At 42.2% G+C, this 23,978-nt stretch overlaps 1 protein-coding gene across 7 annotated transcripts in view; it reads left to right on the top strand.

The window, feature by feature from the left end:
- ATP7A (ATPase copper transporting alpha) overlaps positions 1-23,978 on the top strand; it is a 28,829-nt gene that overhangs the window by 764 nt on the left and 4,087 nt on the right. For 3 of the 7 annotated variants that reach the window (XM_027662257.1, XM_027662258.1, XM_027662256.1), the window contains exons 2-21: positions 5,270-5,413; positions 8,330-8,819; positions 9,564-10,295; positions 11,612-11,818; positions 12,817-12,980; positions 13,617-13,778; positions 14,388-14,464; positions 14,638-14,863; positions 15,286-15,519; positions 15,809-15,900; positions 16,310-16,437; positions 16,588-16,742; positions 17,009-17,143; positions 18,949-19,143; positions 20,409-20,591; positions 20,888-21,101; positions 21,756-21,902; positions 22,367-22,509; positions 22,785-22,988; positions 23,574-23,691. In XM_027662257.1, coding sequence (XP_027518058.1) covers positions 5,306-5,413; positions 8,330-8,819; positions 9,564-10,295; positions 11,612-11,818; positions 12,817-12,980; positions 13,617-13,778; positions 14,388-14,464; positions 14,638-14,863; positions 15,286-15,519; positions 15,809-15,900; positions 16,310-16,437; positions 16,588-16,742; positions 17,009-17,143; positions 18,949-19,143; positions 20,409-20,591; positions 20,888-21,101; positions 21,756-21,902; positions 22,367-22,509; positions 22,785-22,988; positions 23,574-23,691 — 4,114 coding nt within the window. In that variant the 5' untranslated portion in view covers positions 5,270-5,305. Of the gene's footprint in view, positions 1-2,660; positions 2,713-5,269; positions 5,414-8,329; positions 8,820-9,563; positions 10,296-11,611; positions 11,819-12,816; positions 12,981-13,616; positions 13,779-14,387; positions 14,465-14,637; positions 14,864-15,285; positions 15,520-15,808; positions 15,901-16,309; positions 16,438-16,587; positions 16,743-17,008; positions 17,144-18,948; positions 19,144-20,408; positions 20,592-20,887; positions 21,102-21,755; positions 21,903-22,366; positions 22,510-22,784; positions 22,989-23,573; positions 23,692-23,978 lie in introns of those variants that run through there. The other 4 variants (XM_027662261.1, XM_027662263.1, XM_027662262.1 and 1 more) reach the window with 2 other exon arrangements.

The raw sequence follows: 23,978 nt of genomic DNA, 5'->3' as shown, positions 1-23,978 counted from the left end.
TATGTCGCCTTATGCCACCTTGTGATGGCAGCACTCTGCACGAGTACCTCTTTTCCAGTGTTTTCATTAAAAGCATAGTATAAATGTTCTGGAAAAGAGCAGAAAGTTGCCCGTGATGCTTTGGGGTAAAATCTTGTGAAAATGAGCAAGAGCGAAACAGCTGTAACTGTTGTCTCTCTGTGTGCATGTTCTGGAAATTGCACATAATTAGTGTAAAGTTGCTTAAAATCTTTCATGCAGTCAGCAAAGATTGTATTTCTGTGCTTAAATACTTGTCGAATTGTGTTTCTGGAAGTAAATAGGCCAAGATTTGGTAATGTGGGTGGTAGCTGTGTGTAGTACAATGCACTGTGTGAGCACAAACACAATTTGATTAGAAATTAATTATTATAGTGTATTTCCTTATAGAGAAAAGTCATGAAGGTGTTTTACTTTCAAGGTGGCAAATCAGGGAAGCGAAAGTTAGTATTGCATGTCATTTACTCTTTTATTCTTATTTTCACTTGTATAATGCATTTCACATTGTTCTGCCAAGTAGTTTGAGGCCAAGCTGAAGAGTGAGAAGTCCTAGTTGGCCTTAGTATGCTCACATAACAAGAGCTTGTACATTATATTCTACTCCTAATACTTGCTGTGTTTCTTCCAAGGGAACGTTCATGTTCTCCAAGAATCTGACTTGGAGAGGTAGTGGAAGCTTACAACAAAAATAAAAGGATTTGCAAAGGATTTGTCTCAAGTGCTATAAAACTCCTGTTAGAAATGAAGCAGAATGTTTTCAATATGTACTTTTTTTCCCCACGCAGTTTGAATAGAAATAAATTCCCTGAGAGCAATTTCCATTGTCTGCTGACCAAGCAAGGCTGTTAGAGTCTTGAGCAACATGAAATACAGCCTGTTTGGAGAGTCATGTAGCTCTGACATTTATTACAGATGCACAGTTTCTCTCTCAGTGATTAAGCCTCATATATCCATGAGAGTATCCAGAATATCTCCTATCTAGTCATGCTTTCAGATGGCTCTGTTTGCCCATGAATCCTATAAGATCTCATTCTGTGTTGGGTGCCATCTTCTGGAGCACTTTTTAAGTCCAAGTGTGAGATGATGCAGCTTTTTCCTTTCTTGCTGCCCTTTGCTCTTTTCCACAGGTCCTTGCAGACCTTTAGGAACAGGCACCTTTTTTCCATTTAATGTAATTAGCAATTTAGCTTTCTGCTGCCATTAATACAGTGAGCTAAGCAGCACTTGGCCATTTGGAAATTTAATAAAATCCAAAGGCTGTAATTAAACCTGACAGATTCTGTTTCTGGTGTTTCTGTGATATTTACCTCTAAGTTAAGTTTCAGCAGCTATAAGTTACATATAAAAATATAAAATCTAACTATATACAGAGAACTTTGGTGGAAGCTGGTGCTGTACACTTAGCCAGAAGTGTGGTGTCCTTCCCCATTCTGTGTCCCTGCTGATCCCAGAACAGAACACTGTGCTGCCTGGGTGAGCTCGGATGTGAGAAACACCAAAGTGTTTTTTGTGGGGTTCAGTGGGACTCTGTGGTTTTACCAGTGTTGTAACTTCCTCTTTGTGTTGCCTCTTTATGTTTTTTTTTTTTTAATTTTTTTTGATAGTGTGGGTTTATGAATTACTGACCTCTGACTTCATCAAACTTATTTGCTTCAGATATTTTACTTACAGTGACTGCTGTTAGCACATCCCCAAAAAATATTGAGATGAATATGAGTGTCTCAGTCACCTTGTGCTTTTTCACTGTTGAAATTTCCTTTCCGTAGGAAGAAATTTCTGTTGGAAGTAGAAATTACTTCTTTCAATTGCTTCATTCTTCGTAGAAACACTAGCTGACTTTCTTCAAGAAAATGAAACTAAATACAGAGCTGTTAAATTGTCAGGGGAACTGCCATTCCTTTGTGTTGTCAAATCCTAAAATGCTTTACTAATTGATGGTTAAGGTGTTTTATAGACGAAGCAATGCCTTGCTTAAGATAGAACCTTTATTTTTCTCTAAAATATGTGCAATCCATAACTTAGCTTCTAACTTAAAAGGATATATCCATGATAACTTTAAATTTATTTATTAGCAGTCATTTGCCTTGAAGTCAGTAGTTGAGAGCTTTGGTCAACTTTTAAAATACTTCTCAGCACCTGCAAAGCTTTTCAGGTGTTGCAGAAGTTTCTTGGCTGTTTCAGCTGCACCTGCCAGAACCACAGCTGTCCTTTGTAGGATGGGGTTCTGTTTTCAGATAATGAATATATATATGTACATATATGTATGTGTGTATAAATATGTATAAAAACTGGAGTGAGGAATCACACAGATGGAGTGATGGATGGCAAGAGTGAGGACACAGCGTGTTCCAAGTTCAAGCCATTGCTGTGGTATCCACGGATTGCTGCACAGTCTCATGCAAATCTTTTGACTTCTACATCTGCTTTAATGTGAACTTGGTAAAATATTAACACATACAAGGAAAACTAGGATTAAATTCTTATTATTCATACACCTCTTGTGTGCATCTAGTTATGATGTATTGGTGCAACAGGTATTTTTCCGTCTGCTTAGTTATGAGTTTTCTTAATTTCATGCTGTCAGGAGGAGGAAATATGACAAAAATATTCCTTTCAAGTTTCAGCTGAAGTATTTTCTCCAGGAAGCACTTGTGAGGGAGGCAGAGCATTAGAAATGGAATGGAATATGACAAGGTACTGCCTCAGCTGTAAGCATGTATTTAACTGCTTGTCCTGGGCATTTTGTAAGGGGAGGGGGAAGGATGTGTGTATTTTTAGAGTCACTGTGTAAACCCTATACTTTGTTCTGAGAACAAGATTTCTTTGAAGCATCAGGAGCACTGGAAATTCAGGCAATGTAGTCTTCAGAAATTTCATTAAGGCTGTACAGAAAACTGAGATTGTTAATGAGCTGGTTCTTAATTCAGTGTTAATAATATAATGTGACTGATGTGAAGAGGCAGTAATGCTCTCAAATGGCTTATTTAGATTTGGACACGTCTCATTTTTTAGAGAACAGCCTGTTTTTAAAATTAATATAAAAATTGTTAGCAACTTTCAACAATGTCAGTAAAAGTCCTTGGTGGTGGTATTCCCCGCCAGCAGAGAGCTGTGAGTGATGCACATGTCACAGAGAGCCAGGGTGTCTCTGAACTGAAAGTCAGAGAACAAAAAGAAGAGGCAGCTTGGTCCAACAGAGGAATTCTGTTGGTGGAAGTTCTGGATTCAGTCCTGGTATTCTGGGGCCTTGAGGGGTAAAAAAGGAAAATGAAACTTGCCTTTTTTTCTTTCCTTAGGTCTTTATGCTTTTTGCATGTTTGAATTGCAGTCTCTTCCAGGACAGGGTGTTCTCTGCTGTGTTTATGAATGAACAGCAGAAGGGCAAGGAAGCAGACTGAGAAAATGGAGGAAATACTTTGTGCATACAAACTATGATAATAATAGATAGGGAAAAAGTGTAATGTTATTTTCACATATGTAAGCAGTTGGGTTTTTAGTGTGTTGGTGGGCATTTGGTAGCAGTGCTGATGGTGAATGTAATCTCTTTAACAGTGCTGGTTCACTAGCCACAGGCTGCTGTTACTTCCTCATAGGACCTCGAAAAAACCTTTAACACAGTATCCTAGTTTCTGTAAAAATGAATATTTTTATACTGTAGTTTGCCAAAGAACAGGCAAGTCAGCAGGCTCTGGCTTAGAGCTGTTTCCCAGTTCTAAAGCAGCATCTTGCCAACCTTTGTTTTAGGTAGCAACTCACAGTATTTCCTTATTTTTGTTTTCAAAATACAGTAATTGTGCAAGTTGTCAGGGCAGTTCAAGTTGATCATGTACCTGAAATGCTTTTAAACTCATGTCTATCCAAAGCTGACTAGAGGACAGGCTGTCTCTGTCTATGACAGTCTATTGTGTCTCATTTTAGTTAGCTCTGTGTTCACAAAGTGCACTCTAAGTCAAGTACTTCTTGCAACTTTATTTGCACTTCAGGCTTGTGGGAATATTCAGTTTCTCCCAGACTGTGGAGTTACAATGATGTCTTTGTTTGCTCTGTGTGGACTGAGCATTCCTTAGGGAAGAACTGAGGTAATCAGGGAGGATCACATTTCAACATGACATGAAAGCAAGTATTTTCTTGGGTGACTTACACAGTTTTTTTAAAGTACCTCCCAGTGTGCAGATGAGTCTGAGAAAGGACCTGCTATATGAAATTTGCTTAAAATACACTCTGATACACTTAAAATACACTCAATTCTGCTGATTGATAATTCTTGTGTGTCAAGTGACAATTTTGTATTTCTGTAATGTGTGAATATTTACATACAAACATTTGTGTGTGTGTGAGAAGTGAGATCTGTAATAACTCTTCAGATGTACTTGTCTTATTTCTGTTCTTAGTAGGGTTGAGATGTATTTCATCTATTGAAGAAGTTACTAATTCCCAGTTTTATACTGTCTTTGCTCCTTGTTTATTAAGTTTCAACATTTAGTTTTGTGCATCAGGGAGGTAAAACCTGTTTCTATGATGAAACTTCTTGTGTTCTTACATGGTTTGTAACACAACTCAAAGTGAAACCAGAAACTCCCAGACCTTCTGGAACAGGGAACAGCTTGGAAATGTCACCAAGGAGCAAGAAAACTAATTTTACTCAACGTTGTTAATGTAATTTAGTTTTCCAAGACAGGTCTTCAGGATAAGAAAAATGAGTTAAGCAGGTCTTAACTTAAGCTCTTCAATTAGGCATCACATTTTGCTGTTGCTTCCACTGCAGCCAGACATTAACTGTGATCATTTTCTTGCTCACTAACCTCTCTGTCATTGGAAAAATAATGCAAATTTTCAAAATGTTAAGAAAAAAATCTGAAAATCACTTCTTTTGCCCTCTTTCTCCCTCGGTCACTAAACAGTTTATTCATTTGGCAAAAGGAGTCATTTGCATTAGCTGTTATTTCTACAAATTAATTTCATTTAGGTTCAGTAATTTTTTCTGGGCATGTTTTTATGAGAAAAAATAATAATGATACTCTTCAGAGTATCTTTCTGTACAGCTTTGCTCATATTTTAGTGTCTACTAGAGTTACATGTGGCTAAGTATGACATTTGTTAAATCACAAACTCACGGAATGGTTTGGGTTGGAAGGGACCTTAAAACTCATCTTGTTCCAACCCCTGCCATGAGGACACCTTCCACTACATCCCTATTTTCATTTCAGTCTGTGTGAAATGATTTAAGAACTAATGTCTTACTTGTTTTTAGCCAACAGCAATGAGAAGACTGGAGTAGAAAGTCACAATGGAGGCCAAATCCGTGGTCATAGGTGTGGAGGGGATGACCTGCAATTCCTGTGTTCAGACCATTGAGCAGCATGTTGGGAAGATGAATGGAATCCATAACATTAAAGTAAGTAATGCTGTCACTGTTTCTTACAAAGCTTTGTTCTTATATGAGAAACCACGATAAAATTTCGCACCAAGGGAGGAAAATGATGTGAGAAGAGTATATTCTGAATGTTTCAGGGGAAGCTGATGTTGGAGATCCATTAGTGTAGTTCTGGTATATAAGAGAAAACAAGTGCTTACTTTCCTGCAGTGGGATCTAAGTCATTACCTGTTGCTCTTAATTAATTTTCTGCTTTACAGTTAATTCAGTGTTGTGGAGTAAAGGGAAAAAAAGTTAAAAAAGGCAAGAACATTAAACTTTAAAATAAAATAAAGCAAAAACCCTAGAACTTGCACTGGTGAAAAAAAGGGAACTGTCCTTGTCCCTTATACTGCACAAATGTCAGTATTTGCTCAAAAGCCTACAGACCTTTTCTGTCCAGCTGATGGTGCAAGGAGGTCACTTGCACAGGCTCCAACGTGCTTGTGGGCTTGAGGTGTCCAGTTAATTGTGGGGTAGTTGACTCACCATGAAAAAAAAACTGTTCTGTTGTGATCCATGAAATAAGAGTAGCAGGAAATCTGGATAACATAGGAAAGTCTTGACAGGTCTTAGAAGGTTTCTTTTCTTTGTACTGTCCATGAGGAAATGAGAGAAAGGGCAGCAGAACTGTAATCTTGAACTGCTCACAGAGCTTAAGGTTTGCCCTAATCCAGGTTTCCCTGACCTATCTTGATTTTAACTTTTTTTCTTAGCTTGGAGGAGAGATCAGTATTTTGTTAGTATTTTTTTTGTCATGGGCAAAACAATGGACTGTAGAGTATTCCAGAGTGAGCTGATTATCCCTACCTGGTACATAATTTTACAGTAGATTTATTGATGGAAACAATTTAAAAGCTGGGAGATTGCTGTTAATTTTGTGACCCAATCTGTGGTAGAAAGAACAGTCTTATCAATATCAGCAACAGAAAACTGCAAAGTTGAATTATTGAGTATCTGTGTTCTGAAAACATGCCGTAGCATTGCATGGTGGTTGATTTTACTCCAAAGAAAGCACTGTCTTCCTGGTTTCATCAAGAGTTAATTTCTATTTTAGTAGAAATGCCTTTAACAAATAGTTTTCTCACAGGACTGGGCACATTATCTTAGTTTGGGCTGCATGTGATCATTACCTGTAGCTGGTTTTGAAGGGTTCGTTGTGGTGCACTTTCCCTGCAGAGGCAAGAGATGCACTAGTTCAGTGCAGTTTCCTTTTGCCTGAAGTAGATGTTCCTGTACACACATGGAAATTTTGGTGAAGAGCAGCAATATTTACAAGACACATAATTTTTCATCTTCCTTCAACTGTAGTGGAGCTTTAATGTGTGTCTGTGCTCTACCACCAGGACCTGGTGAGATCAGGCACTGGGTGTCTGCCCGCATGGAGTCACAGGAAGGCTAAAAGCAGCCTGTAAAATACCCCCAGATAATTGGATTTCAGAATCCTCACTTTCTCCTTTTTCTAGCAGAAAATATAATCTCGTCAACCTTGTGTTTTCTCAGCTATTTCTGAGAATATACAGTTGACTTCAGATAGAAGAGGGAGGAGAGATTTCTGCTTTAACTCGATTCAAGACAATGTGCATCCCATACTGTCTTTTACATAAGGAATGAAGCAGATTTTTCAAGGACAATATTAAGAGTTTTATATTTAGATTTTAAGGTAAATACCTTATCCCAAAGCTGAACACTGTTTCAAAAACTGTATTACAAAAATGTAGTCTGAGTAGAACAGGACTCTAAGAAACATTAAGAGGACATATTTAGTAATTATCCTCTTTATAGCATCAGAACTACGGTTCAGTCAGATCATTTGACTCAGAAAATTCTCTGAGAACAGTAAAACAGGATTTTATTTAGTAATTATGAATAAGGTCAGCAAGGGGTGGGAATGTTAGATGGCTAATACAGACAAACAGCTGCTCTTTGATTATTTTGCCTCCAACTGCAATGAAACCAATAAATGTCCATGTTGCTAATTCTACAAGGGCCCATAACTGGGACAGAAATGAGGAGAGGTTGTTCTTAAAATGATTTAACTGGTCTAATTTAATCATGACTGTGATGTTTAGGCTGTACCTCTGCCCAGAGGAAAAAGAGAATTGAATTGGTAATGTGTTGGGCCTCTGGCAGGCTTCGTTTTTTCCTTTTGGAAACTGCAATTATTATATTTGATTTATCATCCCTTGGGAGAAAATTAAGTTGAGGATATTTGTACCATCTAATGGGAAAGGTTAATACCGAATCAGGACGTGTCTGGATCACCAAAATGTAGAGAGAGAGGAAAACAGCTTCTTTAATGTTTGTCATATATCAGATTTCCAAACTGAATTTTGTTCAGTGAAGTCTGATGCAGGTTTTTGCTCACAGCAAGTTACCAACCTGTGCCTCCCATACCTGGAAATACTGGGTTCCTTCCACTGCTACTTAAAGCTGTGGTTTTTTTCAAAGACTGTTTGCTTCCATCCTTGTAGCCTGAGGGTAATTACTGCTAACTGCATTAGAATTACTGTTAACTGATTTGAATTTTTGCTGTGGGCTCTTTTGGGTTCATCATCATAATTCAGGAGAATTTGGCTCTGGAAGTTTCATTAAATGCGTTGGTGCTGTCTGGATGTCATAAGTAAAAGTGGCCAGACAGACTTGGAAAGGATTCTGAAACTGGGAGTAAGGAAGGGGTGGGATCTCTTCTTTCCAGCCCGGCTGTTGCACAGAAGAGAAGTCACTCAGTGATGGCTGCTGATATGGCTTTGCTCCTCAAGGTGAGGAGTGAGGGATGAAGTTATACTGGACAAGTGTTACTAATATTTGCAAGTAAAAGCAATTTCTAGTCCCATGCAGTATTAGTATCTCTTTGTATTGCAGTTTGCTAAATTGTTGTGTTTATTGCCTCCCAAGGTCTCTCTGGAGGATAAGAATGCTGTCGTCATTTATGACTCCAAGCTCCAGACTCCAGGGACACTGCAGGAAGCCATCTATGACATGGGATTTGATGCTACACTGGCTGATTCAAACCCACAACCTGTTGTACCTGACACTATTTTCCTTACCATCCCTCCCCAGTCAGCCCTAACACCCAGACAGATCTGTACCACGCTGCTGAAGAACAAAGGGATCCTGGATGTGAAAGCCTCCTCTGACCAAAAAACTGCAGTGGTGACTTTCATTTCTTCCATCATAAACGGCAAACAGATTATGCAGATGGTCCCAGGAGTAGATTTAAATATCTCTGCAGCAGAGGTGACCCCTGGAAGTTGGGAAGATCCCGTCTGGTCTCAGGCGAGCAGTGCTGTGCTGCGCCTGAAAGTGGACGGGATGACCTGTCACTCCTGCACCAGCACCATCGAGGGCAGGCTTGGAAAACTGCAAGGAATTCAGCGGGTTAGAGGTGAAACCTTGGTGTATCTTCATGTCATTTGGCCATGCTGTTCTTTGATGGCATTGTGGAGATGCCTTGTGTTTGTGTGAGAGAGCTGAGTGTGGGACTGTTTGTGGTACTGGCTGTTTAGTTACACGTTTAATTTGAACTAGAAGTGAAGAAATGGGCCCAAATTGTGGGGAGGCTGTTGCCGTTACATGTGTGACAGTATTCAGTGGTTGCTTTGTATCTTGGTTGGGAGCAGTTGTGCTCCATAACTTTATTACCAGTTACAGAAATCTCTAATACAAGATGTTGTTTTTATGTTTTAATTAATATTAATTTATTATTAATTTATTTCTGGTAAATTAAAAATTTTTATTGTCATGTATATAATTGTATCTAAAAGGCAAGATCAACTTATCTGTATAATTAGCTTTGGCATTAATGTATTGCCACAGAACCTAATAAAAGGGTAAATTTAATAAGTACCGATGCCATTTGTGAAAGTCCTGGGGAAAGAGCAAAAAATTGAGGAAAAGAGGAATTGAAAATTATTGTAGTACTAGACAAAAAAATGGTTGAAGAACTAACTTTTGGTATTTACCAAACAAATGAAATCTCCTTTCTGTTGCATTTGCTTCTATGACCATTTAAAGTGTTCTTGGAAAGCCTTGACAAGACCTGTTGATGTGCTCGTTATGTTTAGGGCAGTAACACACACTTTTGTTCATTTATTTTATTGGTTAATTTATTTTATTGGTTAAATTTCAGTGTCTCTGGACAACCAGGAAGCTGTTGTTATCTACCAGCCTCACCTAATTACAGCAGAAGAAATAAAACATCAAATAGAAGCAGCGGGTTTCGCAGCATCCTTCAAAAAGCAGCCCAGAGCCCTGAAGCTCAGTGCCATTGACCTGGAGAGGCTGAGGAATGCTCAGCCCAAAGGCTCTGAGCCAGCACAGAGGGAAAACTCCAGTGGGACTGGGACCAGGACGGTTGTGTTCAGAGTCGATGGGATGCACTGCAATTCCTGCGTCCTCAACATCCAGGGCACTGTGTCAGCACTCCCGGCAGTGACAGGGGTCGTGGTTTCGTTAGAGAAGAAATCTGCTGTTATAAACTATAACCCAAACTTAATTAGCATAGACAGGCTGAGGAGAGCCATAGAGGCCGTGTCTCCTGAGACGTTCAAAGTCAGCCTTCCTGAGGAGTATGAAAACCTGGCACTTTTCCCCCCGCTGGCGTCTCCCCTGAAATCTCACACAGCTCTGAAGGATCCCAGCCAGCCACTTACTCAAACTGTTGTGATCAATATTGAGGGGATGACCTGCAGCTCTTGTGTGCAGTCCATCGAGGGAGTCATATCCCAAAAGCCAGGTGTGAAATCCATTCATGTCTCTCTCTCAAATGGAAGCGGGACTATAGAATATGACCCGCTGCAAACAAGCCCAGAAGACCTGCGGTCCTCAATAGAGGACATGGGATTCGATGCCTCTTTTCCAGGTAATAACATATTAAACTTGTAAATTCAAAAGGATTGTCCAGTTTTTTCAGCCTTTGGTACGACCCAAGATAAAATTCAGTAGCTGACACACTTTGTGCTTGCCAAGCTTTCTGTCTTCTCTGCCAGTGAGATAATTAGAGATACGTGCACAACCTTTGATACATCAGATTAATTAAAATAATTGAGATGCCTGGAAATATAAATGTCAGATAAATATCGATGTTCAATGTTCCTATTTGCTGCTTTATAATATTCATGGGATGAATATGGAATTGTAGCTTTGCTAGCTGTGAAGAATATTATGGATTGCTGTGCTGAAGTTTCTTTAATACTGAATTATCTAAGTCTTGGCTCCTGTGGACTAACTAATGAAGGGAGATTTAACCAGGCTCAGCCATGACTGAGGAGTGATAAGAGTCTGAAGAGAGTGGACATCACTCAGAATGTTAAAATGATGATGCTGTGGGAGAACCCTGGTCAGCAGCTCAGCACCAACCACCCACTTGCTCACTTCCCCATGGTGGGAGGGGGAAGAAAAGGGTATAAGAGAAAAACTTTGTGGATTAGATAAAGATAAGTTTAATAGGTGAAGCAAAAGTTGCCCCTGTAAGCAAAGCAAGGAATCAGTTAATTACTTCCCATGGGCAGGCAGATGTTTGTCCATCCTTGTGGGTTGGCTGTCCTAGCTGGGCCTCTCCCAGATTCTCACCCCCACCTCCAGCAATATGAAGAGAGGCTTCCTGAGGGAACAGGGAAGCTCCACTTGTTGATTCAGTAAGATTAAATATCAGTAAATACAGCACATGAGCTATTTTATGGCAATAACTGAAGAAGTGGTTGGGTGCTCCCGTTTAGTTCCTTTTGTGCTGCTCCTGCACAAACACAGCATTCCCTGAATTGCTGTAAGGAGCAGATGTCTCTAGTTCCAGAGCCCTTCTCTAAGGTCAAAATCAAACATGCACTTGCTTACAGATTCAGCTTTGTGCTCCAGGTAAAGTAAATAAAACTGTGTGTAAAACTAAGGTTGCAATGCAGACATTCCACTTACAGCCTAGAGAAGAGGACAAAGGATGTGCAACAGAACAAAGACAGTGAGGAAAGGCAAAAGGAAAACCAGTAACAAAACAGTGAGTTAATCAGTGGCCCAACTTGTTTTCTGTTGCTGACTCTGAATCCACAGACAGGTGGGTGGGTCTGACTGACAGGGCACATACAATTTCCATTTTCAGTGTAAGTGCAGAGCAGTCTGTGATGCCAGCTCACACCTCATTGCAATGGCTGCTCCTGAGGTCATGAACTGCAATCTCCTTTCCAGCAAAGGCAGAACTGCCTGTGGCCAAAGCTCAGCCCTCACCTGAAGCACAGCTGGACTCTCACAAACCTGAGCCATCCTCCAAAGTGCCCCCAGCCCACCTCGGGAGGCAGGAGACAAAGACCATCTCCAAGTGCTATGTCCAGGTCACAGGAATGACATGTGCTTCGTGTGTAGCCAACATCGAGAGGAATTTGAGAAGGGAAGATGGTAAGATGTGTGTCAGTGTGAGCTGCTACATTTCTGTTTGTTTTGGAGAATCCATCTGGCTTTTGCACAGCGTTTTTCATGGCTGGGTTGTCAGGAGAAGGACATTGCAGGTGTTCCAGGTGTGAGAACAGCCTGCTCACCTCTGGCCCACGGGAGGGGAACAGGGTCGTTCTTGCTGCTTTATGGACGTGCTGACCAGGGACTACCCTCACAAAAACAGCACCTGAGTGCTCCAGAGAGTGTAGGGATCAAATATGGATCCTTTTGAAAGGAAAACAAATCTTTCCTACTGGAGGGAGGTGCCCAGGTGTGCAGCTGAAAGGCAGAAACAGCTGTGTGTGCTGGGGAGACAGTTATTAGAGGGGGACGGTATTAGTGTGGATTAAAGAGACACAAGTTAATTTTAGCTCTGGCAGTCAGGGCATGCATGTCTGATTATATTTGCAGGAACAAATGGCTGCATGACTGTGATGTAGCAAACAGTCATTAATGCAGACTGTGTTTAATTATTGTAATGAAGGTAGATGTGTTCCAGGTTAACCTGGATTTTAATTTTTTCATCCTAGAAAATGGATGAATCCAAATCCTTTCAGTGTACAATAGGATTGACTGTTAGATCTGCCCTTTCTCGTGCATGTTCTCCCTTGAAGAAAAGGCTTCTAGAAGTAGTAAATGCAGATCAGAAAAAGATATAGCACTGTATTTTAGAAGAACTACTTTGGAGTAAAAATAGATAATCTTTTCATATAGCATGGACAGAATGTTTGTAATTAGACTGTTAGAAACATGCCACTCACAGGGAGCAATGCTTTCATCAGTCACACCTACACTGAGGTGCTGTGGTTGTGTTGTTGGTGTATCTTCCAAAAATGAACATGTTTTTCTTGATTTGCAATATGGTACCTTTCCCAATTTCAAATTGTGTCATGCCCTCCTGTTTCTGTAAGTGCAGGATTTTTCCTAAACCTGATCTGCTGCTCACACATTTTGTTTCCCAGGAATACATTCAATCCTTGTTGCCCTCATGGCGGGAAAGGCAGAAGTGAGGTATAATCCTGCTGTCATACACCCTTCAGCTATTGCAGAGCTCATTCGGGAGCTGGGATTTGGAGCCACCGTGATGGAAAACTGTGGTGAAGGAGATGGAATTCTGGAACTTGTTGTAAGTCAGTAATTAAAACCTGACACCCTCGGCTTCTGTTACTTTTATCTACTGGATGTGCTTGTGCAAGTGTTCCACTTCCTAAAGTTTAATCATATAATAGAGCTTAATTCACAAAAAATTAAAATATAAGAGTACCTCAGGTATGTATCACAAATGGTATCTGGTCCTGCAAACTCTTCTGGCTCACTACTACTACAGTGAAGTCGGAGAAATATTCCTGTATTTTTCTGATTACTCTGCTTATTGCCAGAATTTACTTTTTGCAGGTGAGTCTGGCTCTGTGTACCCAGCTCTGAGCTTGAAGAGCCAACAGAGCCTTAGAGGCTTAATAACCTTGTCTCTATGCTCTTCTTCCTCTAGGAGGGTTGGATGGGCCTCTGAGCAACGCAATTTTTGGGAGGCATCCCTGCCCATGGCAGCAGGTTGGAACTAAATGGTCTTTAAGCTCCCTTCCAACCCAAACTGTTGTGATTCTACAGTTCATCCTTAGCTGGAGCTCCATCTCACCACTTCAAACCCCAGAGCAAAGCAATAAATAAGGAAGGATAGTCATAAGGACTGTTCCTGCTTTTTAAGGTGCATTTACCAGATAAGCTGTGGTTTTGATAACAGGAAGGAACCTTTGTTTTTCAGGTGAGAGGGATGACATGTGCTTCTTGTGTGCACAAGATAGAATCCACCCTCATGAAGACTAATGGTGTTTTATACTGCTCAGTAGCTCTTGCAACCAACAAAGCACACATCAAATATGACCCTGAGGCTGTTGGTCCTCGAGATGTTATACAAGTGATAAAGGTGAGAGTCATTCAGGTGCCAAGTCTCATAAAATATCCAGTATCCTTTGAAGAGTTACACACCCCAGAAACAGAAGGGAAGGCTATTAAAGCAAAAAAATAGGTCTGCTTCTTCCATCTGCTTTCTTCTTAGTGCAGGTTTTTGTAACTAATACATATGTTCTGGCTCAGAAATGCTCTGTTACAACTTTGCCTAAAACCCTTAAACAGAAATACTATAAAAAATAGGCTATGGTAGAGTTGGAGATACCAGCTATAGGTTCGTAGAAAAATAAATCACATTTATTTAAAAATTAATACTGTAGCAGGTGAGAGGTGAAATATGTTTCTTAGCTTTCTCCCTCCATTTCTCTATGTCTGTGCTTCAGGAAAAACCATTTTGGAAAGCCACATTTTAAAAAAGCATTTTATTCTAGAAAGGTTGATTTTTACAACAAATTGCTTTTCTCTCTTTACAAGGTAACTAAACAATAGTAACTATTGTATCAGAAATGTTAATAAAGTAAATCAAAGATAAGGCTGGCACCATACCAGTAATCTGGCAATAACTGACCACAAAGTGTATTTTAAAACTGACTGTTCTCTTTTTTATTACGCTTTTTTTCCTTAGGATTTAGGTTTCACTACTTCCTTAGTCAAAAAGGATAGATCTGCTAGTCATCTGGATCACAAACAGGAAATCAGACAGTAAGTATTCCTAAACATATTTAGATTCTGTAAATATCTTTGATTCTTCTTTTTTAATCACACGTAAGTCTATGGGGGTTTTTTGTGACTGTCCAGAGTTGCTGGTTAAAAAGTTCTCCAGCACCTGACTGCAATACAAGTTGTTTTTCTTCTTTCTCTTTTTAAATCCAAAGGTGGAAAAGGTCTTTTGTTGTGAGCTTTGTTTTCTGTATCCCTGTCATGGGGCTGATGATTTACATGATGGTGATGAACAGTCATCCTTCGGATGCTCACACACATCACAACATGAGCAGTCAGGAGAGGGAGGCCTCTCACTCCTCCATGGTCCTGGATTACCAGCTCCTGCCAGGATTGTCTGTTATGAATTTTCTGTCATTTTTGCTCTGTGTCCCTGTACAGGTAAGTGGGATTATGACAACTCCTGGTTTGTTGGGTTTAAACACTCAAACTGGAAGACTATGAAGAAAGTAAATTTGAAAAGTGAGTATAATGCTGATGCAAAACGCTTTTGAGGTTGTTACGTGCTTTTGCTGTTGCCAAAATAATTGGTGCTAGAGACTGTCCTGGGCAGGGCAGTCAGTGCCCAGGGGTTGGGCACCCAAAAAGCACCTGAGGCAGTTGCTGAGCCACACCAGTGGGCACGGGGAGGAGGTGGGAGTACCTGAGAGCGCTGTGGAGGAGATCACAGCCCTTGGCTAGAGCTGGGATTTTGCTCAGGAAGAGATGGTGAAGGCAGATAACACAAATCACACGTGTCTCCCTCTCTTATGGAAATGCTGCTGTGTGTGTTACGGGTGTGTGTAAAATACACTCTGTTGCAGGTGTTTGGAGGGTGGCACTTCTACATCCAGGCGTACAGGGCACTGAAACACAGCACTGCAAACATGGATGTGCTCGTTGTGTTGGCCACATCCATTGCCTTCCTCTACTCCTTCGTTATTCTCCTGGTGGCAATGGCTGAGAAAGCAAAAGTAAACCCTGTCACGTTCTTTGACACGCCCCCGATGCTGTTCGTGTTCATCTCGCTGGGCCGGTGGCTGGAGCACGTGGCAAAGGTAAGGAAAATGAAAATCCCTGATAGCTACAAGCTGCAAGACTAGGAATCATTTCAGAATGTCCTGTGCATTTAAAAAATGTCCCGTGAAAAAGCTTTGTTAGGTTCTTTTAACCTTCTTTGCTGTAAAATCATCTTTAGTAACTGAACTAGTAAAAACATGAAATGACTTATTATCAGTCTGTGTTTTCTTAACAGGGTAAATTGCAACACATGCAGTTGTCATTTACCCAGCTTTTTTTTTTTCTTTCAATAGTATAGTCAGAAAAATATGAAAATTATTATTCTAGGGTAAAACCTCAGAAGCCCTGGCAAGACTAATTTCATTACAAGCTACTGAAGCTACTATTGTTACCTTGGGCCCTGATAACGTTCTTTTAAGGTATCTTGCTTTGTCATTTGCTTTTTCTGTTGTTCCTTTTTTGCTGTTAATATGCCTAATTCACAGATAAATGTTACTATTCAATAGAACCATGAAGCAAATAACTTCAGATTTGCTGGCAGTTAAAAATGTTAAAATGCAGAAGAATTAACACTGCTCTAATTTAGTTTATTGACTTACTGCTGATTTTTGCTGTGATAAGACAATTAGTGGATTTTCTTAACTGGAAAGTAAATAAAATTATGATAAAAGTCATAGTCTTCTTTAAAATGGCCTTTTTTCTGTTTTAATTTTTGTATGCATTAACTGGGTCAAGCAGTGGGATTGTGCTCTGTGTGTAGTGACAGCTCCTTTTGCACTGGGTCACTTCAGTTACATCTCTTACTAAAAAACATTTCCATCATTCCAGTGAAGAGCAAGTCGATGTTGAGCTGGTTCAGCGGGGTGACATTGTCAAGGTGGTCCCAGGAGGCAAATTCCCAGTGGATGGTCGTGTTATTGAAGGCCACTCCATGGTAGATGAATCTCTCATCACAGGTGAGCATTTGCTTTCTGCAGATGTAAAAACGTTCTCCTTTAGACAAATGTGAAGAAGGGAAGGTGGAACTGATGTTCTCACTCTCATGAGGAGTTGGTGGCTGTTACAAAGGTCTGTTTTTCAGCGCTCTGCTGTTGCCCTTCCCTCAGGTGAGGCCATGCCTGTGACTAAGAAGCCTGGGAACACAGTCATTGCAGGGTCCATCAACCAGAACGGGTCCCTGCTCATCGCCGCCACCCACGTCGGGGCTGACACCACTCTGTCCCAGATTGTTAAACTCGTGGAGGAGGCCCAGACCTCAAAGGTAGAGTGTTGTCAAATTCACATTAGACAGCAGCACACCACATCACTTGAGGAGTGGCTGAGTTTGTTTAGATTTGAATTGCATAATGAAGGTTCTTGCTGATTAAGGACTTCGATACAGGCTCCTGTGCCAAACCTCATCCTTTTATGAAGTCAGTCTCTAATTATAAACTGTGGCAAACCAAGTGTGCTGCAGCAGCTGGGACTGTGTCTGGCACAGAAGGGAGTCACCATGATGCTGCTGAGTGACCTGTTTCTCCTTCCCAGGCTCCCATCCAGCAATTTGCAGACAAACTTAGTGGCTACTTTGTTCCTTTTATTGTGGCTGTCTCTGTGGTCACCCTTCTTGCCTGGATTATAATTGGGTTTGTGGATTTTGGAATAGTGGAAAAATACTTTCTGGTAAGTAAATCTCCTTAAACACCTTCTGAAATATTTAATAAATAGCCTTATAATTCTGTTAGACTGCAGTGGTTCCCTCTCTGAATTGTCCTTGCAGGCAGTTGCTGACTATTATTGTTCTTGTTATTGCAGTTTTACATTACGTATTTTTTTACACTGTATCACTCCTACATTTATACTTAAAGAAAGAATCCACAGTAATTAACCAACTCCTGGAAGTTAGTATTTAAAAAAAAAAAAGTTAATTAAAAAATGTAAATACTAACATCAGGAATTTCCCACCATCCCTCCCTTCTCTGTGGAGAAAAGAGGTCCCTTGTGTCACAAGCTCCAAGTCTGCATCCAGCTCTGTTAGCAGAGCTCTAGGTGAATTCATATTGGGAATCCTGGAATTCATCTTCATTACAGATGCCAGAGGAGGGTCAGGATCCCAGCCTGGACTTTAGGGTTGCTTAGATCACAGGTCTCTTGGTTCAAGACTACTTCTGATTAGAATTTATTACTTTCAGGAAAGCAATCTTCATGGAATATCTGGTTGATACAGTATCTTTTATTACATTAGAGGGTGAAAGTTATGGCATGGGGTACCTTGTTTAGGAAAATGTCCTGTAAATGAAACAGTCATGGGTATATGCAGTACAGAACAGAACTTGGTTCTCACTCATGGCCGGGCTTCGCGAACGAAGATTTGGGGAGGGCTCTACCCACGTTTGTCACAAGCACGTTGGTGGCTGAAAAGGCCAATATGAGACAGACATGTCTGATTGCAAAAGGCACAGCAGAAAGACTCCTTAGGTGGTAAATTCTGCAAGGCACGATTCTTTCTGCGTTGCCTTTTCTCCTCAAGGGTGATCCTGCTGCGTTCTCAAAGGCATCAGCAGCGTTATAGATGGTGTGTCTGCAGACCTCCCAATTGGAGGCCAGAGTAGATCAGTTATGTTGATCAATATGGCCAAGGCTGAGATGTTGTTTCAGGGAGTCCTTGAATCTGCTCTTTGGGGCTCCTCTCTTGCGGCAGCCGGTGGCAAGTTCACCATAAAGCAGGATCTTAGGGAGGCAGTGGTTGGTCCTTCATCCTGGAGACGTGCCCTGCCCAGCACAGCTGTGTTCTCAGCAACATGGCCTCAATGCTTGTGACTGCAGCTTGTTCTAGAACAGATGGATTGGTCCCATAATCTGACCAGTGGATGTTAAGGATTGTACGGAGGCAGCGTTGATGGAAGCGTTCGAGGAGTCGCAGGTGGTGGCGGTAGATGACCCAGGATTCGGAACCATATGAGAGAGTAGACAGCACTATGGCTCTGTAAACACTGAGCTTTGTACCTTTCTTCAAGTGTTTATTACGCCAGACTCTTTTGTGGAGTTTTCCAAAAGCACTATATGCCTTTGCTAACCTGTTGTCTATCTCCCCGTCAATCTCACCATCCGAGGAGATGAGGCTGCCTGGGTAATTAAACTGCTGGACTGATTTGAGCTCTGGTTGGCCAATGGTGATGTGGGGATGATGTATTGGTCACATAATCTGACCAGTGGATGTTTAGGATTGAATGGAGGCAGTGTTGATGGAAGCATTCGAGGAGATGCAGGTGGTGGCGGTGGATGACCCATGATTCAGATCTTGGTTAGTTAGTCATGAATTTACTCATTACTCTGAGCTATTTTATAATTTGCCCGTGCTTCAGTTTTAATATTAATACTTTAGCTGATAAATTTGCAGGTTTTTCCAACACCCAGGGCAATGTGCAGTTGGACGTGTTGTCTTATTGTCCAGCTTCTCCTCTGAGCAGACTCTGTCCCGCCCGCAGGGTTACAGCGAGAGCCTCTCCTCGGCAGAGGTGATCGTCCGCTTCGCCTTCCAGGCCTCCATCACGGTGCTGTGCATCGCCTGCCCCTGCTCCCTGGGCCTGGCCACCCCCACGGCCGTCATGGTGGGCACGGGCGTGGGGGCCCAGAACGGCATCCTCATCAAGGGGGGGGAGCCCCTGGAGATGGCACACAAGGTGAGCGGGGGGCACTGCTGCAGGGGCGCCCAGCCCGGGCTCGCTGCTGTGTGCCAGCTGCTGCTGGAGCAGGCTGTGGAATATCCCCAGGGGGCAGGTGTTACCACTCGCCTGTCTTGGGGGTCTGTCGGTAGGTCTTGGTCCGTGGGAGAAGAAAGACACACGACACACAATAAACAGGGTGATGAGACAGAGAGATGTCTGCCTGCTCAGCGTAGCAGGCAGCTTTTATTGAGATCACTCCCTTCAACTTTCTCGCGCATACGATATAAACATATTCTTGCAAAAACATTTAGGCATGCAGCACCTGCACCCAGCCAAACAGCTTTAACCTTGTGCTCTTTATAACTCAAGGCTGTGTCCATGGGACCCATCTAATTAGCTTTACTGCTCTCATGGAAAACGACCCAACACTTTGTAATATTCCAAACCCCTCAAGCTTCAATTGTGGGGCTGCGACTTCACCCCACACTGACCCCAGAAAAAGGGGAGGGGGCTAACCCAGGTTCTTATCAATAATTCCCCTGGGGTGGATTAGAGTGAAAGGACACTGAATAATCAGTGTCTGAAAACATAGATAGGTAGGGTTTATTTTAACAATTTTGTTTGAACAGGTATGTTAGCATTTTGGGTGTTGTCATCTATAATATCTATCATAGGGATAACCCCTGGGGGGAAAATGCATAAGGGAGAGAAAGGAAAGACAGGATAAGGCTAAGGGAGAGTAAGGGAAAGAAAAGCTGAGAGTGGACAGATGCCTATAGTCACCACCCACGGGGTCCAGCGATGGAACTTGGGAGTTGCAGCTTCCACATCTGTCAGTTGAAGTGGTGGCCTTGATCCGTGGGGGGTGGGGGAGGGAAGCCCCCACATTCAAGGAAGTTATGAGTTACTGTATCCATGGTTGGTGTCACAGGCCATGCCACGAGCCCCCAACATCTCCTGGGTCTGTGCTGAGTTCCCGTGAGGGCTCTGGCCAAAGGGTTTTTCCCGCCTTTCAAGATTGGCAGAGGGGGAGGGATGGGCTTTGATGGGCCACCAGAGGTATAATGCAAAAGTCCTGCAGAAGCCTGCAAAAGTCCCTTGGCAATCCTAGAATGCATAAATCATTAACTGTTTCAGTCTCTGAAAGCAGGGACCCCCGGGATCGTTCTGTGTCAGTCGTCAGTCCGTGTCAGCAGGTTTCTCTAAAAGCGGTGGTTTCCTGAGGAATCTGTACCTTAAAGTTTGTTTCACTGAAAAAAAATCTTCCTGTTGTGCTGCAGGTGAAGGTGGTTGTGTTTGACAAAACAGGGACCATCACCCACGGGACTCCAGAAGTGATGCAGGTGAAGTTCCTGGTGGAGGGTAACCAACTACCTTGTCATAAACTGCTGGCAATAGTGGGGACTGCAGAGAGTAACAGTGAGCACCCCCTTGGAGCAGCAATAACCAAGTACTGCAAAAAGGTGAGTTAGTTACACAGGGGAAGAGCTGCTTGTGTTACAGAAGAACCTCTCTTGCAGAACTTCATAAATAACACCAGACTGTTCATACATATGAAGTAGTTACTGTATTTATTTGGGAAATCTGAAAATTCTGGGACCACATAAAGCACTTCATGCCATATTAGATGGGTACTCAAAGTTAGATTTTGATGATTCCTCCTGTTTGTTTGAGTGCACTTTATTTTGTGGGCTTTGTAAATAGAACATGCTTTTATATATGTTTAAAAACCTCCTCTGTTTCCATCCTTTTTCTCTAGGAACTGGACTTGGAAACCCTTGGAACATGTACAGATTTTCAGGTAGTTCCAGGCTGTGGCATTAGTTGTAAAGTCACCAATATTGAAGCATTGCTCTACAGGAAAAATAGAATGGTTGAAGAAAACAATATTAAAAATGCAACTCTCGTGAAAATTGAGGAAAATACAGATGAATCGGTGCAGCCTGCTTTGATTATTGATGCTGAGCTACCAAGTAAGTTAATTCTGGTTTAGAGGATAAAATGAAGAATTTTTGCTTTTGTGCCTTTAGGATCCTCAAGAGTAAGGTCACTTACTTTTGTCCTGAAGAACTGGGCTGGCATCAAGGCACACATTATTTAGTTGGTCATTAGTTTATTTTGTGCTCACACATCACTCCAAACGTTTAAATTAAATACAATTTCAAGTTACATATTGAATATGGGGCTGGAAAATCATACAGGAGTTCTCTGTCAACTCTCTCTAGTTTTACTTTACTTTATCCCAAGTTACCACTTGCTTGCCAAAATTATGTACATTTGCACTACTGAGTGGTTTTCACTCATTGTTAGATCTCTTTCAACTGCATTGGGCTGTTACATAGATATTAGAAGGGCTGAGAGGGGGACTTGGTCCTTTATTGCTGTTGGACCTGGGATTTTTGGTCCTCTGACATGGTAACTACCCAGCACTGAAGAAATGTTGGTGTCTCTCCCGTCAAGAACACATGAGGAGTTCAGGAGGGCAGGAATTATTAAGAAAGACTGTTTCTGTTTGAATTCTCTGCAGTGCTGTTTCGCTGCACGCCGAGAGAACACGGATGGGATTAGCTGAAGGGAAGCTCCCTGGTTAATCCATATGATGGTAGGACTGTGTTTTCTTCCTTCAGCTACCATGACTTCTCAGAAATACTCTGTTCTCATTGGGAACCGGGAGTGGATGACCAGGAACGGGCTCCTTGTGAGGAGTGAGGTTGACAAAGCCATGATGGAGCACGAGCGGAGGGGCCGCACGGCCGTTCTGGCAGCTGTGGATGGTGAGTGTGGTGCTGCTGATTTGTTCTGAGCTTGATTTGTCACTAAATACCATCTGAAATATCCCATGAGTAGGAATTATTAACTAGTGATGTAATAGCAGTTATACCTGAAGCAGAATAATGAGATGAAAAGAGATCATTAACTAGTTTTGCAGCACTTTCCTATGAGAAAGACCTTGTCATGCCTTTCTTAGCTGACAGGAGAGTTGGACATGAGCACAGAATTCAAAGAGAGCAAAGGGGAAGAGAGGAGAGAAAAGGTGGGGTTTTTTTATTCTGGTTGGATAGTCCATGGTCTGTATTGCTTTAAACTTTGCTGCCCTGATACCTGTTCTCATTCTGCTTTTTATTGTCAGTATAACTGGGTTTGGAACTGGTCTTACGGGGGGGGGAAAAAGTTACTTTTTTGTTTCCTTCTGAAGCAGTAAACATCTTCATTACAAATACTTCCCTTCTGTTTTTAGGAGTGCTGTGTGCCTTGATAGCTATTGCTGATACTGTGAAGCCAGAGGCTGAGCTGGCAGTCTACACTTTGAAGAGCATGGGGTTAGAAGTTGTCCTCATGACTGGTGACAACAGCAAAACAGCCCGATCCATTGCCTCTCAGGTGAGCTTCTGCTCCTGTGCCTGGGTTTGAAGCTAGGCTCATTGTGGCACTTGATGCTGCTGGTGGCTGGCATAGAACTGGTCTGTTGTGAAAGATGGCAACGTAAAAACATTTGGAATAAGGAGGAAATGCAAGGAGCCCTTTTGAGTGGATGGGTTTTGTCTTTAGCTCAAGAGTTCATGGGTTTCACCCTTCCCACTCACATTATTCCAGGCAGAAGCTTTAACAGGTGCTGGGAGAGCTGCCACACGGTCGTGTCCTTTCTCTCTCTTCAGGTTGGCATCACCAAAGTGTTCGCAGAGGTTCTTCCCTCCCACAAAGTGGCCAAAGTGAAGCAGCTCCAGGACGAGGGGAAGCGGGTGGCGATGGTGGGGGACGGGATCAACGACTCCCCAGCCCTTGCCATGGCCAACGTGGGCATTGCCATCGGCACGGGCACCGACGTGGCCATCGAGGCAGCTGACGTGGTTCTCATCAGGGTGAGAGAGAAAAGTGCTTGGTTGAAGTGAGCTGACAGGAGGGGCTGGAAGGCTCGGGATGTGCTGAATGATGCAGATCTCCCCTGAGGGGTACAGCCTCCACAAACCAGGAGAACAGGAGCAGAGCTTGTTTTCATCACGTCTGTTCAGTGTGGTGGTGATTATCCTGTGAAGGGAACTCCCCAATCTTCTGGCTACTGCACCTTTTGGGGTAATTAAAGTTTGAGAATGGGAAAAACAGGAAACAGTGACCTAATCTTTGGCAAACATAAATTGTATTTGTCCCACAGCACCTCCAGGTTTACAGTCACGAGGTTACATATCAGCAACACCTGGGCAGAGACTGTGGTCAGTGTTTAGAACTGCACTGTGAGGTGCTGTGTACATTACTTGGGTTATGATGACATCTGGAATAAGACTGGCACTGACTGTATGGGCTCTGCAGACAGACTAGAGCAGCCTACAGAGTACTTACTACAGTCTGTGACACCTGGTGTGTGGGACTTAGCTTTAAAACAGGAGTACAAAGACACTGCATGGGGGCCTTTCTTTCTCTCTGACTTCTCCAATAAACATAACTTGCAGGATGACTTGATGGATGTGGTAGCAAGCATAGATTTATCAAGGAAAACTGTGAAGAGGATCCGGATCAACTTTGTTTTTGCTCTGATTTATAACCTCATTGGAGTTCCCATAGCTGCAGGTATGTGTCTCCCTGCACTAAGAAGATTGGGCCCAGTGAGTAGCAGATTGCAGTGATTTACTGCTGTGTGGGAGAGTTTCCATTTTCTTTGCTTCTGGCTGTTGGTGAGGGCAGAGGTCTCTGCCTGGGCACGTTGCAGTGGGTGTTTGTGAGCTGTCCTCCTCCCACACTGTGGCTACTCTGGATATGCTCAACACATCAAAATAACTTCGAGATACAAGGTTTATTGAATGAGCCTGACCTTGTGAACGAGCAGTTTACTGCAGGGTGGGCAGGACATTTCTCCT

The sequence above is a fragment of the Corapipo altera genome, unplaced genomic scaffold (assembly GCF_003945725.1).
Source record: "Corapipo altera isolate COAL_440 unplaced genomic scaffold, ASM394572v1 326, whole genome shotgun sequence".
Taxonomy (NCBI): domain Eukaryota; kingdom Metazoa; phylum Chordata; class Aves; order Passeriformes; family Pipridae; genus Corapipo; species Corapipo altera.
Note: the sequence above shows the minus strand (reverse complement) of the source record. Positions and strands in the feature narration are given on the sequence as shown.